We start from the raw sequence: 19,295 nt of genomic DNA on the forward strand, positions 1-19,295 counted from the left end.
TTTTATTTTCTTCACAAAAAAAAAAAACAATAAAATAAAGAAAAGTGATAATCAGACTACCCCACGTGGCACACTCAATCGACTCTCCTGACGTGATCGTGAGTTTGTATGCCTTGGGATACAAAACTGCACTTCCCCATAAAAACGTGGATCCCAAGGCATACAAATCCATGGTTTCTGAACTTGTCACATCAGGAGAGTCGATTGAATGTGCCATGTGGGATAGTTAGATTATCACAACTCTAAAAGAAATTAAGAAATGCCCAGAGTGAGCCGACACAACAATTATTTATTTCAAATGAAATCAATAATGGTTGGGGTGGTCCCTTGACTCATAAGAAAAATACAAATTCTAATTAAAACACAAAATCAAATCAGAATTATCAGGGTAAGTAACATATCTAGTCATGCTTTCGTGTTTTTTTTTTTTTTGACATAGTCAACGTATCCATGAGATTAAACAAGAATGTTTCTTTTAAATGAATTAAATAAGGTTGGAGAACTGTTGATTCTTGAAAAAAATCACAAAATCCAAATCATTAAATCATTAAATCAGTGTTCAGGGTTTATATCAAAGACATAGGATATTTGTTTTGTTTCGATGAATGGACTTCAAATTTTCATCATCATCATTGTGATCATTATAATTTTATCTGAACTATTATAATATACACTTGGCTGATGTGGACCTGTGTATGGAGTCATAGATGTTTTTCATTGGGATAAGAGTGAAAAGCATCAATGATTTTGTGGGCACCTCCACATCAGCAATGTGTGAAGTGATGTGCATTTCAATGTTACTCCAGCACGACTCAATTGCATTTTCACTGCAAATGACATAAACAAATGTGGGTATGGCGCATTTATCCTGTATATTGATTTTTCACTTAAAAGGCCCGAAGAAAAGTCTATCACTGTAAAGTCAATACCAATCAATCACAGTTCGATCTTGTTGGCAAGTCACGCATATCCACGATGGATACCTCTTAAATGGGTCTTACACTCCTAACTGGTTGCTACATATTCACAAAGTGTATAATATGGCATCTTGATCAATCTGATTGATTTTTCACCTAAAATGTGCTTAAGTTTCTCTATGATTGCATCAAAGTCAATGGAAGAAATGATGGTTGGGCATTGAAGTCGCCTGGCCCAATGTGCCTTAACTTCTTAAGCTATTTAAATCAATGGATCGGCCTGAATGAGAGATCCGACCGATGAATTAGGAACCAATTTGAGGTCCGGATTTCAATAAAGATTTTTATATCTTATTGAATAGATTTTAGATCAATCATGGTTCAATTCTTAAGTGAAACCATTATTGAACGGGTTCTTAGATGAAAGTGTCGACTTGTTGAGTTGGTTAAAGTCCCTGAGTGTTGGCACCATTGTAGACACCCCATTTTTGCCTAGGTCGAGTCCAAGAGTACCAAAAACCTTTCAAGAATGAGTATGATCCAAGACAATTTTTAAGAGGGTTCAAAAATCTCCTCTCAAGCAACAATAAATCCTGAAAACCAGTTTTTTTCAAGATTATGGTTTAAGCTTTGATCGAATCCAACCTTTGGCCAGGCTTAAATTTAAGTTTGGGCGTACCTCAACATTGGCCAAGCTTAATTATTTGCCTAGCCAAGGGTAACCCATGTCCAAGAGTATGTTTGCCTAGTCCAAGGGTGAATCATAGTTAAACATAATTTTTGTTCAAGCTTTGGTTCACCCAAGGCCAATTATGTTACAAAAACCTATGTGTGCTCAAATTTGATTAGGGATAATTACTTTTTAACTCACTCCTTAATAATTTTTCCTTAAGAAAATTCCTTCATTTTACTCTTTTGCCCATCTTTTAATTCTTTAATAAATCTACTATTATGGTCTTTTTGTAAATTCTATTTTTCTTCCAACAAAGACTTTTAATCTTACTTGGTCCCCACTTAACGCCAATTACCTCCACTATATTTGGTTTGTTGAGACTCATCAAAGGCAAATCTCTCTTCTACCATTCCCATATTCTTCAAAATTCAAAGAGTTTTCCATGACATTCAATGTAATTTGACCAATTTTTAAAGTCCATGATTACTCTGTCCTCCTTAGAGAATTTTCTAGAATTTGTGCCTAATGACCAACCTATCCCTAGTTTGTTAGAAATTCTTTCAAGAACAGTGATCAAATATGTCAAAAACCTACCATCTAATTACATGTCATTTGGCTTTGTTCCTTTATAATTGACTCAAAGTCAAGGTCTTAGGACCATTCTAACCTCCATGAATAATTCTCTAGAACTTTTGAATTTTTACCATCATACCCATTGATGATCAAAATTGATGAAACCTAACAAGAAAATAAATATTATCAAGGCCAATGTTAAAAGGTGGAAGTGATGTTTTTTCATGAAGGTTTTAATAAAATTATTGAGAACTTGAAGAATTAAGATCAATTTATCCCTAAGAGTCTTCCAAAATCCTATAAATAAGAGATCTTTCTAAAAAAAATGATAGGCTTATTTGGTGATTTAAAATTCTACCTAAATCTCTCTAAGCTTTCATATTCTCTCAAAACCTCTCTAAAAATTCATAGAAAAACAAACCAAGAAGAAGAAGAAGAAAAATGAAGAAAATAAGAAGACTAAGGTGGGGTTAAACCCTCCAACCCCTCCATTCTAATCTCCTTATTTTTACTCTCCCTTTTTCTTTACTTTCAAGTATTTTTCTTATTTAGCTTATTTGCTTCTTAATGTAGTTCTTTAAATTTCTAGTTTAGAGACTTGGGGAGAGAGAGTAATCCCTTTTAAAGGTAATCTCCTTCAATAAGTCCTCAATAAACTCCTTAAGAACACTAGAATATGTTGTTTTTAATTTATTTACTTATGCAATTTAAATTCATATTGAAGATATTTTCTTTTCTTTTTCTTACATTCTAAGTTTCCTAGAATAATGGTTTGTTTTTTGTTTTATTTGATGACAATAGAGTTAGAGAGTAAACCCTATTAGGAGGTAATTTTCTCTTGTAACACATGCATACACACTCCCACACATACCACATTTTACTTTACAAAAGGGTTAAGAATCAAAGGTGATGATCTCTTTAAATCCTCACCTAACTCTCTATACCAATAAAAAAAATAGTTTCAAAAAAGATACAAATCATGCATAAAGGTCTCTAATCTTTCTAATAGTGGTGTCCAACTTATGGAGATCTTCTAAAGACTAAACCAATAAAAAGTTACTCCCAAATGAGTACATAATCTTGTTTTGAAGTTTTAAGACTCAAAATGGTGAAATTCAAGTGGATTCCCATCAAAGTCTTTGGCTCACAAAAAAATTCAACAAACACTTACTTTTAGTAGGGATTTGCTTATTATCCTAATTTGCTCATTTTCAAAAACAAAATCATAGCCAAATTTTCCTTAATTTTCTCTATAATCTTTTCTATTTTTAAAATTTAAAAAAAAAATAGTTTTAAAAACATCATCTATGGTCATATTAGTAATCATTTTTGGATGGGAGGAACAAGGTGCTTAATACCTTCATTGTCTCTCAACCGAACTCCCTTACTTATAATCTCTAGGTAGACCTTTATCTATCCATTTGGATATGAGAGTCACTACAAATCAAGAAAAACGAATTTTAAAACCTATTTTATAATGTCTATTAACATCTTAATTAAATGATGGTTACTCCAAAACCCCCCAAGTAGATGAGCTTAAACCTCCCAAAGATTTCGAAGCCCACATATTTACAACCATGATATAGGCTCTTGAAGTTTTGTTAACGTGTGTTCTTAAAGTACAATAAATACACTTTGGGAATAAGCATCCGAAAGCATTTTCATTATAAAAAAAAAAAAAAGGGTATTTTTGGTATAAAACACAATTTCTTAAGTGTATTTATTGCACTTTAATGTGTGTCCTTAATCCCTTAAGGGCACACATTAACAAGTCTCGGTTCTTGATTTTCTTTTCAAAATCAATTATCTTCAAATCCAATGATAAATACGTTTAGGAAAACACTAAAATGACACAAAGTATTTATTGCGATTCTCACAAGTTTGACGTGGGATGTGCACATAATCATAGATGTGTTTCCTCGTGATACGAGTAAAAACCATCTACGGTTATGCATGCATGTCCATGTCAGAATTGTGAGAATCACACTAAATCATGTGTCACCCTAGCACAACTCATAATTTTGTCACATCTTCAATCATAAGATTGAAAATAATCACAATGGTTGGATATAGTGTTCAAGTCCTCTCTTCAAACTGAAGAGGTCTTGAGTTTCAGTCATTATTTAACCACATTTATTAAAAAGAAGAAAAAAATTGAAAATGAGGGTATTTAAGCCATTATACTAGTCATCTAGCTTTGATCGAGGTCAAGGTCAAGGGATGTATCTCAAAAGTTTGAAAATACAAGGGGGTATCTCACATATTCACCAAAACGTGGTGGGGTATCTCTAAATAGATATTTTTATTTTCCATTATAATATAAACTATAAATAGATTTTTATTTTTTGCTGGAAAGAAAAACGGAGATAGAAAATGGACTCTCTCTCGCACAGAGCCATAGCTCAGGCTCTGCCGTGTAACGCACGTGTTGATGTTCTTCTCTTTCCTATCTCTTGTCCTTCTATCAACCAACTTGGAAGATATTCTTCCCCTTTTCATCTCCGCCGTTCGTTTCTAGGGTTTTCTGCAAAATCACGCTTTCGGTCCAATCGTTGTCACTCTACGAATCCCGGTTCTCCGCCTCCGGAATCTGACCCAAATGTCGGAAAAGATGAGATTTCGACTTCAGGTATGGATTCTAATAATTTATTTGTGTCCGATTGATCGTTATTTACATGTTCTATGGTTAGTTTTTTGGTTTATGAGTTATAAAGGTTTGATAATTTGTATGAAAATTATCTGTTTCATGATGTTAATTTATTTGATTATATAAATTATTGCATATCTTAATGGGCAATTAACGGAGAGGAAGATAATAAATCTCATTTATTTAAAAAATGGTTTTGGAAGAAAAGTGGGTTAATGGTGAAGATTGAAACTAGGTCTGAAGGATTTTGACACATAGAAGTTGACATCTTCAACTTTGTTGTTATAATCTACCACAATCATGAGTTTCTAGACTTGATCCAAGCTTGGGTCATCGAAGTGGAGTCGGCTTCAAAATTTGAAGGAACCGTCTTAGTTACAAAACACATGGTGTTTAAAATTTATTTCACGCTCTTACATTTCTGCCAAATTTTGAAATACCTTCTTGGAAATGCCACGTGTAATCCAATGGAGAGAGGGTTCCTTCAAAATGTTGAAGCGGGCTGTCCGCTTCAAAGCTTTTTCCAACGAAGTGACACCACATAAGGAAGTTGTTGGTGGAGTGAATGGTTCGAACAAGCACTAAAAATACTATGAATTCATCAAAGGAAATCATTAGAGAGTCTTCGTAAATGACGAAATGATCAAGGAAAAGTTAAGGGGCTAAGGTTTGCATTATTATTGTTTTGTAAAGCAATGAAGGAACAATGTGAAGAAATTAATTGGTTGAGTAATGAGATTTAGGAGGTTGATGTCTTCAAAATTTTGGTGAATGGTAGTTTTATTTGTAAAATATGCATATGGAACATTGTTTGTATGGTCATTGGAAACTTGTGGGTGTAAGGAGCATTATTCATAAAATTTCGTGAAAAGTCTACTTGTGCTTTCATCTATAACTGCATTTCATGATAATATATTAAGGGCAATGTGGGGCTTGGTGAATTTTAGTGGAACATTCTCTGGCAATAGATTTGAGTTCACATTCACCTATGCTAGTCTGACTAACTGTGGATATACTTGAAGTTGATGTTTGTGTGATTAATTAAACTTCGAAGGAAGATGCCACAACCATTCGTTGTATTGAGGGCCATGAATTACACCTAAGCTATAATTTTTGTTTCCTAGGTTCTATTAACCATAAGGATGGGGAAATTGAGGGGAAAGTTTTCCATTAATTAGATTTGGATGGTTTGAGTGGACGTTTTCTTCTGGAGAGCTATGTAATTGATGCACCCCAATCAAACTAAATGGAAAATCCTATAAGACAACAAGAAGACCCAATATATTTTATGGAGTTGAATGTTGGGTAATCTAGAAGCAAAATGTGTGCATAGATTGGGTGTTGCACATGCAGGGATGAGTATGCTTAATAGGAATGAGTAGAAAACTAGGAAAGATGAAATTATAAATGCACACATTCAGGAAAATGTCGCCGTAGTCTCAATAAGTGATGAACTAAGGGAAAATTGATTGGGATAGTTGGATCATTTTCCACGAAGGTTGGTTACAAGTTTATAGTTACAACCCTAATTATAAGAAATGTGCAAGTTGAAGGTTTTAAAAAAGTGAGGGGAAGACCAAAAAGAAGATGAAGGTGAGGTAGTGAGACTGGGTACGGACACGCCAAACTTAACATAAGACATTGATTTAGACATGATGGAATGGAGGAACATACTCCCTCCAAGTGGCCTGTCCTTTCAATTCTTTGGTCCATTTTAATTTTCCCTAACTTGTACACTCAGAGTTGGGTAAAACTGCAGGAGTTCATTTTTGGAGACCCCATGTTCTCATTGGTCCACGTGTATTGAAAATAATTCCTAAATTACCCATGTTAGATCACATTAGATTGCTTTTCAATACATGTGGACCAATGCGAAACATTGGGTCTCCGCGGGTCTCCAAAATTGCACTTGCTGAGAAGTATTTAATCACCCAGATTCGATTCTCCTAGTTGAACACACAAACCCAACTCATATCTTGGGTTATTTTCCAACTAATGAAATTGTCTTTACTTTTTCACACAATTGGATATATCACAGTTTAAACATTGAGGCCTATTCGAATATTCTAACTTTTCTCTCTTCAATATATTGCTTTGAATTCGAGTCCTTACCAACCTTTATATTTTATTTCTTATGAAACAGGTATTGAAGCAACTTTCTCCAAGGTCCAAGACAAGGTTCAGATCTTCTTTGCTGTTCTGTTCTGGATGTCGCTGTTCTTCTGGGTTTGTGTAGGGGATGGGAGGAATGATGACAGGCCCACAAAGGGACCTCGATTTCGAAGATGACTTCTTCAAGTATTTATATATTCTGTAAATAACGATATATTTAGGTGACGAAGCATCAGAGATACAGAATATATATATATATATATATATATATATATATAGTACGAAAAAATAAAATAAAATTGGCAACCATTAGATTGTGGGACACATGCAGGTGGGCCTACTATTTCACAACTTGGTATGTGAAATGGATACAGTTTGCCTTGTGATAGGGTTAATGTTGTTGAATATTTATATACATGTTTTTGTTTTATTTTTATTTTTTCTAATTTTTAATTTTATATATATATATATATATATATATATATATATATATATAGGGGACGGTTCATGGGACATAAGTAAAAACATATGTAAAAACAATGGTTTTTCAAAATATGGGTTAGAAGTTTCGGATTGAGCTGATTTTTTGTTAGGATGATATCTATGATGATAAGATCATCCTCACACAAAAATCAGTCCAGGACCTTCTAATCCCATCAAAAGTGATTTAGAATGTGGACCATCAATACTTTACCAATAATTAGTAATCACTTTTGATGGATTTCGAAGTTTCAGATTAAATTGATTTGTTGTAAGGATGATCCTCTCATCATAGAGATAATCCTTACAAAAACTCAGTTCAATCCGAAACTTCTGACCCATATTTTAAAAAATGATTGTTTTTACAGATGGTCTAAGAGTGTTCCTTTTCCCCATCATTTAGATCCAGACAGGGTTGGATTTTGATAAAGAAGCATCTATCCAAGCTTTGATGAAGACATCCCCATAATGCCATTGATGTATGGTCCCACACCATTAAAAATGCTCACATCAAATGTCTTGAATCTCAGACCTTTTCTATGATGAAGATGTCGGCATCATGTTTTCAGAATAAAATAGGCTAGTGTCGTAAAGGCCTTCTTGGTGCTGGTACATTTGTAGAACATAATAAGCCAATGCCAGTATATCGAGTAAGCCAAAATGGCCAAGAAAGATAATAGAGATACGGACGTTAGATACTATTTCTTAGATACAGACGTTAGATACTATTTCTTATGTCGCCTTAATTCGAAGGTAAGGTTTAAAAATAAATAAATCGCATCTGCTGTAGAACTACCAAAATTATCTTCCTCAGAAAAGTGGTTCAGAAAAAAAAATCCAAAATATGTCATAGAAAGAGCGCATGAGAAAAATATAAGAGTTGGTTGTTGGAATTTTCCTATCTGATGAAAAAAAAACAAATGCATTTTGCAGAGTATTTTCCATAAAGATCAAAAAACACTTTCAAGAGGAAAATGATTTTTTATAAAATGTTAAATTATTAAACTGCAAATTGCTTTTTCTTGGAAAATAATTTCCTTACAGATTTTCCCCGTTTAAACAAATTTTGTTCCTAAAGAATGAACTCGAGAACTTAAACCATATCAACGTAGGAGACGTCCAACATCCTCTTGTCATACAACTCAGGTCACAGTTAGCAAGATTGGATTCAGCAATTATTTGAAGGGTCAGTTTTTCGCTTGGATAAAAATCCGAAAAAGCATCAGTAAAATTTGGAAATTTTTTGGAGACCATGCAAATGATGTTGGGATTTCTTCCCCAAAACCAAAAAATCTTGAACTTCTCCTAGAACCCTATAATGTCCTTGAGATCTAAAGACTGAAGATAAAATGTCAAGGTTGAAGGATAAAATTTTTACCCCATTAGGCCCCCATTTAATCAGGTATGTATGATTGATAAGAGAGAATATTTTCAGAGTAATTAAATTATTTTGAAAAATGACTTCCTAAGCAAAATAAATCCCTATATTTCATTAACAATGATGTCGGAGAGGGTGTTGGCTTTAAGTTTCTAGGTGATATTTGCGTGAGAAAATCATTTTCCTGAGGTGTATGGTGGGAAAATGTTTTTTCCACCAATAGGGGAACATCGCACACCTGAAAATCAACTTTTTCCAGTAAAACCATTTTCCCTCTGATTTCCCCCCTTCAATCATAAACCCTAAGGTAACCTTCAACATCGACACACAGAACCATAAGCCGCCAATTCACGATTTATATGGAAGGATCATTCCAATCCCTGCTTCCATCAGTCTGTTCAATCCGCAAGAAAATTTCTGCAATGCTGTCACAGACTAGAACAATGCAGATGAATTCAGACGATAATAAATAACCAAGTAATAGTCTTAACGTGAAACCGACAGATTTAATAGTAAACATTCAAACGAAAAAAAAAAAAAAAATTGTTAATATTGAGAAACAATTAAATAAAAAACAACTGTTAAAATAATAATACAGCGTTGCTCAGTAGAATGCAAGTCCTAATGGCTAGACTGGCAATCACAAAAGCAAGCACACAAACAACCAAGCTAAGCTACCTTTGCTGCAGAGACTATAAACAAGAAAGAGATCACAATCCATTATACAAAATCCTTTCACGCCTTCGTTGGTAAAATAATTCTACAGTTCTTATTCTTACCTTCATTATAGTAGGCGAAAATGGTGACGATGGATGGCTCCATGAATGCATATGCTTTAGCCCACTTGCAATGTTGGTGTAGAATGCTCAGACACAATGGGCTCACTCACGGCTTCTTCCTGGACCAATGGGGAACTGTCTTGGATGGACTCATTTTGGCTTGGTTCGGTCATAGAGTTTGACTTCTGCTGTTCTGGATTATGATGTTCGGACTGTTGGGTAGAAGTTGTAGCATCTTCTGTTGAATTGGCTAAGTTGGATTTTTCAGAAGGAAGCTTGGGAAGAGATTTTCTAAGTGGCTTCTTCGAATGTTGAGGGGATGATACCTTGGTGAGGCCGTTTTGGGAGACTTTCTCATCCAGGCTTAGCCGGCTTGATCTGCTACTACGACTACGATTTCCTTCAGGGTTGTCACTTGGTGAGCTCTTGTGGCGGCCAAGCTTGGGAGATTTTGCTCTTGTCGGTGGTATCTGCATCATAAAAACATTATGAAAAATTTGAAGATATAATATGACAGAAAAAGAACATCCAGGTTGAATTCATCGCCTAAAATATTGATTTCAAATTACAAGTTTGAGTTTCTGAATATTGATTCAAGAAGAATTGTCGGTGGTATCTGCATCATAAAAACATTATGACAAATTTGAAGATATAATATGACAGAAAAAGAACATCCAGGTTGAATTCATCGCCTAAAATATTGATTTCAAATTACAAGTTTGAGTTTCTGAATATTGATTCAAGAAGAGAATTGCTGCCGCGCCAGCATTCAACAACGATTGCTAGAAATTTTCCTCAGAACATGACATATCTAATAAGAAAACCTCTGATACCTTCATGATTCATCTCTCAAATTGTAAGAAGTAAACCCTATCTACAAGATAATAAAAGAGTTGAAAGCTAATTTGAAATTCAGTTAACCTTTTAAACAGTCCAAGAATCCCTTGGCTGAGACATCTTGGTCCCAAGAGTGACCAAGGTGAGATCTGGGAGCCCCACAAAAAGCCCATAAACTCAATAGTGTGGAGATTCACAACATGGGCTTGGTGCAAAATGGGTATCAAGGCCCATTCATTAAGGCCACTGAATAGTCCATTTACCATGAATGGAAGGACCCACCAAGAAGCTTTACATGTTTAGTTTCTCCTTTTAGTAAATTGTTAGTTTTATTTTATCCATTGCTTATTGTATTAGGGCAACTCCGGTAAGTGTTGAAGAAGAACCATAGAACTAGAAATTTATGAGTTTGATTAGGAAATGTTTGACAATGCTTTCCAGCACTTTTATGAACAATCTACGGGATATATTCTTTGAGAAAGTTGCATTAGATTTATCTTTGATTCCATCTATAAAGCTAGAAGGTCGGTGTTCTCCACTTAGCCTCCACTAATTAGTAAGAATATGATTCCCCACCTTTTCTTTTCTATCACTTGTTATCTATATTCTTTCAACACCATTAACAGCATGACACAACCAGACCGCATAACATCCATCCACCCATTCAAATCCCAAACCTATAAAACTGAGATACCCTTCCTACAGTCTTATACAAATTGTCATCCCAGTTTCTTTTTGTCCTTTAATTACAACTCATCTGATCAGTAATCCATCCATCTGTAACCAGTACCCACTCGACCCTATCTGAATATTCCATGTCTACAAACCCTAGCCTTCCACCCAAAACAAACACTTAATTTCTGCCTTCTTACAAAAGCAGAATCCATAATGCTTTCACAAACTCAGAAACCATCTATCTTAGGTCTCGTCTTTATCTTTAATACCCATACAACCGACCCAAGCTTTCTATATGTCGCTCTTTGTTTATTAACCTGATGACATCCCATTACTTATCAAATTAACTAATGTTAGATATTGAGCTGAACCAACGAATATTTTGGGATTTAACAGTGAAGAGTAAATCGGGTTATAAATTTAAACAGGTGAACGTAGACGAAACTATTTTTTGGGTAGCAATAAATCAAGTTGCCAACAATACAAGGTAGCATCACATTCCCAGGGTTTCAAGAAAAGAAGGTAATCATGTGGCAAGTCAGCAGAAAAAAGAAAGTAGAGTACAAACCCACCCATTAATGGAAACATTTTATAACATTTAAGAGCTACTTGTTAAAATGAACTTTTAAGTGCTGTCTCTCTCAGATACTTGGCAGAGAGTTTTGCATTTACTGGCAATATAAACAGAAAAAGAAGAAGAAAAAAATACCTTCTTCAACTCCACCTTGGGAGGTGCGGGTTCCTGATAAAAACTTGGCATGGGTGTTGCTTTAAATGTTAAGCTCTTCCTCAGCATCTTAATCTCTGCTTCTTGAGTCTCCTGTAAAACAATTGAGGATTAGAATAACGTCATAACAAATGATATGTAAAAACCATGTACACCAGTCAAAGTTAGTATGAAGCTTTCAACCCAAAGCAATAGAAAGGATTCACCTTCGATTTGGCCTGCAAAGTAGTTTTCTCTGCTTCCTTTGCATGAGTCTTTTCCTCAAGTTTTGAGTAGAACTGTCCAGTGTAACAATAGAAACCATCATAAGTTTATCACGTCATGTTGCCAAGAATCATATGATCATCATGATAGTGGGAGCAAAAGTCGGACTAACCTCTCTTCTTTTCTCAGCTCGTTCATCACACTTAAAGCTGAAGCTATAGGAAGGAAGAGTTCCAACTCTGGGAGGTTTTGGGTCTTCTGCAGTCGGACTCCTACAAAGTACTTAAGGATAAACAAAGACTTCATAGACATAAGGTAATTACAATTCAAATGACATGGAATATAAGTATGTAAAAGAACATGTCATCACTGACAAAGGATACAAAGAAGAAGAATGAGTGTTTTCTTCTTCTTTATTAGGCTGTCCTGGATTCAGAGGCTTCAGATGTTTTGCGTGCTCCCTGCAACAAAACATCAAATTTCACGGACAGTAAAATAACCTATCAGAATAAATTCCGGGACTTGGGAAAAAACAGGCATTTCAATTCAACATAAGATTGAGGCACCCTTACAAGATATGCAGACAAAATCTTTACCACTATAAAAAGAGAAGGCAGAGTAGAAGTGGTTCAACACCAAAATTTGAGTGATCATAAATGCCCCCACTTTTATATTTAAATTTAATATAATCAAGGTCATTTTGGTATATAAAAAAACAAGAAAATTGCAACCCACAACTGTATAATCAGGTTTCTTGATTTTCAAAATTACAAAAGTATCCTTTTTATTATGTAACTTTCAAAAAACCCTTTAATCAATATTTTAAATTACAAATAAGCCCTTTTTGATACATGTGCGTTTGCACATGCCACCTTCTAGTGTATACAATAATATTAGAGCTAACAGTGAAATGTATACATCAAATATATACAGAAAAGCAAGGTCCCCAACTACAAGGGGAAAGAAAAGGACACAAGCACACTATCTAGAAATGGTGCAAAACTTACTTCAGGCTCACAGATTGAGTGACATTTGAAGCAGAGGATGGTAACCCAGACTTTCCAGATTGCTGTCAAATGCAAATATGGTGCAATGAGTTCGACAATAATAGAAAATTGACCATTTCAAAATCCAACAGAAATGAAATTGACCTTGATTACAGTGGAGACTACTTGACAAGAAGTTCACCTGGGATTGTCGAGCAGTACTTGGTGCAGATGCAGATTTTACTGTCCTGCTCGAATCAATACTTGCATTAAATGGATCCCTGTTGGTTGCAAGGGTAAAAGGCTGCTTTGAACCAATTGAAGCAGCAGATGCTGCCTCTGCATGTTTCCCATTACTGTTCTTCTTATCCGAAGTTGCCACAACATGTTTGAGGCTCGAAGGCTTCTCATTCTTACTCTTTCCTAGACCCTTATGTGTCTTGGAATGGTTTGTACAATCCGTGTCTTTCTCTCCAGATTCCTAGAAAGTGACAGGAGCACTAAGTAGGGTTTTGAATCAAACAAACTAAAAAAAAAATTCAACCAACAGAACACATTCTAACATTGCACACCTTAGATATGATCAAACCATTGCTTTCCACGTGAGTCTTTGATCCCTCTACAACTTCTTCTGAAGATGATTTAACCATTTCACTCTCTTCCAATGCCACCGTAATTTCTTTATTATTATCAATAGTACCATTTACACTTTCCAAAGCCACACCCTCCTCAACATGGGAAGGAATTTGGTCAAGAACACCATTTTCATGTCCCATCTCAACTCCAGCACCGATTATGAGATTATCAGAATCCATCACAACTGAAAATACAAAAGCTCACTAGTATAATTTTGCTTTTCTTCTTTTCCTCCTACAAGTCAAATCTCTATAAAACATATGCATGCAAGACATAAATCCTATCAACACCTTTGATAACTATGTTTTTTTTCTCTCCAAAAAGCACAAAAGCTACAAATCAGCATTTGGAGTCTGAGTAATTCATTTGAGAGTAATCCATCAAATTCCTGATTTCTAAACTTTTACGTTTGGAAGAAAAATGTAGTTTAATATTGCTGAAAATTTTCTTCCGCAAACCAAATTTAACTAATTGAAGAAACACCAAGACAATTTGAATAGAGAAAAAAAAAAAAAGATTTCCCCCAAATCCACAGATCATAAAAGACTGGCTCTACATATCGATAACCAATTAGGTACCACTGATGAATCTCTACAGCATCAACCAAAAAACCTCAAAATAATGATTCAAAAATTGTTACAAAAAAATTATGATAAAATATCATTTTGTTTTAAAATACATCCTCTAATTAAGAGGTTTTTTTTATGGGATCTTAATTCGTCAATTATGTATAAAAAATTTAGGAGGTTTTCAAGGGAAGGAATCTTCAGATACTAGGGCATCTCAGAAAAATATGCATGTTCATTTAGGCAAGAATCGCAAACAAAAATATGTCTTTTAGGGCCGCAAGCATGTCTCAGTTATTAAGATCTATGAATTAAAGAACAGAATCCAACATACCGAACTCGATCCTCTCTATCTCTACTCTTAAAAAACCTATTTTTTTTATCCATAAAAGATAACAAAATTCAAAGAGAACTCAAGCATTTCCAAAGATCTAAACAACCGAATCGATCTGCTATCATAAGGTAGCTTCAGGACTAAAAAAATGGAGCAGATTTTAAGAAAAAAAGACAAATTTTTTTAGCATTTTTAGCGGAAAAAAATTCACCTATGAAGAGAACTCAAGCATCAAAAAGCCATTAAAGCTCAGATTCAGATTTGATGATGTAAATCTCGAACTTGAACAAGAGAGAGTTCAGTTGCTTCGAAAAGAACAAAGAAACATATGAGATTCCTTCATCTACTACCGTGGAATCGAATGGATAAGGAGGAGCTTAAAATGCTTTAAGACATCACAGAGTCCGATCTCCATCGCCATCACTGTACGGATCGACAAACCAGAGATTGAAAAAAAAAGAGCAATTTTCCTTCAAAAAAAAAAAAAAATTCCCCTTTTTTTCGAACTAAGTTTCTAACCTCCTTTTGTGCCAGCGCTTTTGAATCTCAAACCACAGAGAGAGATGCGGTTAGAAGACAGTTAAATAGAAAAGTAAAAAAAAAAAGACACGTAATAAGATAGAATTAATTAAGTAAATTTACCTAAAATTACTCTGATTTTCTCTAATACCGAGAATACCCTTAACATTTTAATGATTTTTAATAAACTGATATAATTGATTATTTTTATATATTTTACTTGTAAATCCATAATAAATATAACCATGTGGTTAAAACCCTTTTGATGGTCACTGACAAGGATTTATCTCAACTTATCTGGTATGTGTGTTTTGTAGGGGTATTACATATATATGTATGATTTAGACGAGATATGATGCCCTAATAGGTCAGATGCCTCATCGACTCGTCCTTATTAATTGGGCCTACGGGTCTGGACACCCCCATCATTTAAAAACACCATGGTTGTTAAAGTGGTAACATCGGGTCCATTTTAGTATATGCATTTTCTTTCTTTAAAAAAAAATGTAGGAAAAACTTAAATGGACAACAAAATAAGAGAACGTTGACTAATATGGTATATTCAATAAATATCGATTATAACTTTAATTAAAAGAATGTTCAAATTGAAAATCCAATGAGAGCAAGACAAATACCCAACATTTGGTTCTTGTGAGGGTGGAATAGAAGAGCAAGATTAATTTAGTTAACCCTAAATGCTTGTCCTAAGACTTCATTGATGTTTTCGTTGTCATTTTGTGTGTTTGAAGCCACGGTTGAAAGTTGCATTACAATAGTTCAATCGAGTTATGCACTCTAATGTAATTTAAAAAACATTTGACTATTCTTGATCCGTCTTATTGGTTTCACCTCAATGAGCTTCAATACCTCTTAAACCCAAGTTATCTTGGTCTCAGATGTATTTGAATGAGGTTTTCATTTTGTATTGATCACTTAACGAACTAGTTCGAAACTCAGTTGAACCATGGTTTTAAAACTCGATTTCGCATCTCGTCCATGCTAGATATTGAGTCGTCTCGGATGAGTTTTTTAAAATGTTTGAGACGTCTTGTTCAAAAATAAAAATAAAAATGAATGTGGAGTTATAGATTTCATCCAAAAAATTGACTTGCCCGTCCGTCTCGTCCCGTCCATGCCTAATACCGAGATGACTCAGACGATACATCTCGGTCTCGGGTGAGTTTTGAAACCATTGGTTGAACTCATTTGAGTTTAAAATCTAGATTGATATTTGAAAGCTCTCTTGAGTTAATTGGTGTACATTAATTTTGGTATTTTTCATCCAATTATAATATTTTTAAGACCTTTACATGTTTGTAATTTGTATAAAATGATTGTTTATAAAAAAGAGTATGTTGGAAGGAGAAGAGATGGAAGTGTTGTGGCCCTATATGATGGGGGGCTTAGTACCCATGTGACTTGGCTTAAGCCCAGATGAGCCAATCCAAGAGGGACCCAATAATGTCTGATACATAGACAACGAATACTAGTCATGGGGTCACTTCATTCTCTCAAGATAATTTTAAAAATAAAAAATATTTTTTAACTAATAATATAATAAATATATATTATAAAAAAATCAGAAACAAATATCAAACAAGGGTAAAATTGGAAAAATAAAAATCTACTGCCCATAATGCTATTTTCCAGGAAACTTAGGTAATTATCAACTGAAACTACCCCCACTACCGTGAACAAAAGCGACCCTTAACATTCTATTACCAACCACGTCTTCTACACCAGGAGTTGGGTAACGTTACCCAACTCTTCCCTACCAATCAGTTTGATTGGTAAATTATTGCCATTGGATTTAAGAATCTCTTTAGAATCGTGATAATATGACTATCCCAATCGACTACACTGACTATCTCACGTGGGAAACTTAATCAACTATCCTGACGTGATAAGTTTGAAAATCATAAATCTATGCTCCTCGAGATACACGACTGCACCTCCTCATAAAAAAGTGTTTTGAATTTTGAAAAGGATTTGACATGATAAAATTTCGATCTGATATCTTATTGGAACAGATTTGGATCAATCATGTCACAATCCGATAATATGAAAGTATTATACTATATATTTATTGAGATGTATAAAGTTTATTTAGATTTTATATATAAAATCGGATTTGATCCCATCTGGACTCGACCCGATTATTAATGGATAGGATTTGGATCTTAATATTGAGTTCTAACAAATTCCAATTTGATAAGGGTCCAATCTGATCCAAACCCAATCCATTGAGATCCCTAGTTCAATATCTAGATTCGAATCAAAATGAATCAAATCAGACTCTAATTGGATCAAATTTTTATCAAATCTCAATGTTATGGTCTAAATCAGATTAGATAAAATTGGATTGGATCTAGATCGAATAAAATCTTATTAGACTAGGACATGATTGATCCAAAATTAATCTAATAAATCAAAGCCCAAATCCTCAATCTAGATCTAAAGTTATCGGGGTCAGAACGGATTGGGTTTCGAGTAATTCAATCCTTTGATACCCCACTTATGGGTGGACTTCAAGCCCAGAATTTGAAAATTTAAATCATCGAGATCTTAGATATATAAAGTCAAGCACTCAGTATATAAATATTCATAATTTGCGGACTTGATGGGAGCACAATGTAGCAAGAAGTTTACTCTACTCCCTTATGGTTTGTAACGGCCAAACATAAAGATAATAATACCCACGACAAGTAATGATGATTGTTAAGTAACGTCTACGTGGACTGGACGTTATTTAACATGGGGTCACGTGGCATAACAACATTGGATTCTGAATTTCACAATTTAATAAGATTCAACATTTATTTATTTATTTATTAATTATTATATATTATATATCTGTGGTCACTTGCAATTTGAAGCTTGGGTATCTTTTTGGTGACATTCTGCCGATATTTTTATATTATTATTCAAAGTTATGTGGATGACAATATTGAAAACATGGGTTCAATATCCCCATCACATTCATTTGGGCTGGCCACATTTTATTCATCAAGAAAATAATATCTATTTTTTATTTATATAATTATTATCTTTAATATTTTATTATGATTTTTAGATTCCATTTGATATCACCTTTGTCAATTTAGAATATATATATATTTATTTTTTTTATCATAATATTTTTTTATCGTTCAAAATATCAAACTATATCGATCAATATGTTTAAAAAACTTCTGCCCAAGGTTGTGGTTGTTTTAATGTAAGTAATTTTCTTGTACATTATATTAATGACTTCTTGTATTAGAAATGCATATCCATAAGAGTCGTGATTTTCTGACTTGAAAATTTTCACTCGATTGATGTGGTAAGGGCACAAAACCATAGATCTTTGAGTGGTGATAATATGACTTCCCCCGTGGCATACTCAATCGACTCCCTTGACGTGAGGTGTGTCAGAACCGTAGATTTTTATGCCTCAAGATCCACAATTGCACATCCCCATAAATCTATGAAATTGTGTATCCCTCTTTTCGGGATACACAAAGAAAATATCAATGGTTATGTGCTCTTGCCACGTCATCCAAATATAGATTGAGTGAAAATTTTCAAGTCAGAAAACCGTAAGTGTATCCATAAACTAAAACACTATGCAATCCCTATTAGGCGTAATCCCCTTAAATTTTTTGGATAATTTAGGCTTTTCTATGTTTTTAAATTGATGACATACCCCTTTGATCTTATTACCCACCCTTTCTTATAATTTTTTTACAATAATGCTGATCTGACTTCAAGATTAGATCTCACATCACACACTCTAATGTGAAATTATATGGGAATCATAGATTCTTTTTCTGAAAATATTAGTGAAATAGCATCTATTATTCCTATCCACTTTCACGTCAAGATGTGGGATATGGGGTCCAATCTTGAGGTCACTCGACTTAATTTATTTGTTTTGGCATGATTTAGACATTCTTCTTCTTTTTTTTTTTTTTGTGAAATTTTGAGACACTCCCTATATTTTCAACTTCATGACATGACCTATTTTGATGATTTTATTTATTTATTAATTTATTTAGACAGTTTTCTATCCAAAGTATGTCAATTTGGGTCCCACATGTCAAAATTCGAACTGTGCCGATGGCGCAAATTAGTCCGAGTCTGACTTTTAAAAATTAGAAAGATTGAAAAAAAAAAAAAAGCTGGGGCCTGGCCTATTGTCACCCTTGTACCATGGTTTTGAAACTCAATCATCTATCAATGGATATTGAGTTGTCTTGTCTGAGTCATATTA

General features: G+C 34.1%; 2 protein-coding genes across 3 annotated transcripts; one reads left to right on the forward strand and one right to left on the reverse strand.

Annotated features, from left to right (window-relative positions):
* The first annotated feature begins 4,513 nt into the window (after positions 1-4,513).
* On the forward strand, positions 4,514-7,352 carry LOC147392578 (uncharacterized). The gene is made up of 2 exons (XM_086455606.1): positions 4,514-4,792; positions 6,954-7,352. Exons 1-2 carry the CDS (start codon positions 4,537-4,539, stop codon positions 7,097-7,099), a joined length of 402 nt encoding a protein of 133 aa, XP_086311732.1. The 5' UTR covers positions 4,514-4,536; the 3' UTR covers positions 7,100-7,352.
* Positions 7,353-9,323: 1,971 nt separating this feature from the next.
* Positions 9,324-15,077, reverse strand: LOC147392579 (uncharacterized). 2 transcript variants are annotated; one of them, XM_086455604.1, is made up of 9 exons: positions 14,736-15,077; positions 13,561-13,808; positions 13,191-13,469; positions 13,010-13,071; positions 12,377-12,463; positions 12,175-12,274; positions 12,005-12,076; positions 11,781-11,891; positions 9,324-10,029 (listed from the first exon to the last, which is right to left on the reverse strand). In XM_086455604.1, exons 2-9 carry the CDS (start codon positions 13,801-13,803, stop codon positions 9,616-9,618), a joined length of 1,368 nt encoding a protein of 455 aa, XP_086311730.1. In that variant the 5' UTR covers positions 13,804-13,808; positions 14,736-15,077; the 3' UTR covers positions 9,324-9,615. The 2 variants fall into 2 exon arrangements, with proteins under 2 accessions (XP_086311730.1, XP_086311731.1); XM_086455605.1 differs by having other exon boundaries at positions 12,386-12,463; positions 14,736-15,076.
* Positions 15,078-19,295: the final 4,218 nt, after the last annotated feature.

Source organism: Akebia trifoliata, chromosome 10 (assembly GCF_017979445.1).
Source record: "Akebia trifoliata isolate Shusen 1 chromosome 10, ASM1797944v1, whole genome shotgun sequence".
Taxonomy (NCBI): domain Eukaryota; kingdom Viridiplantae; phylum Streptophyta; class Magnoliopsida; order Ranunculales; family Lardizabalaceae; genus Akebia; species Akebia trifoliata.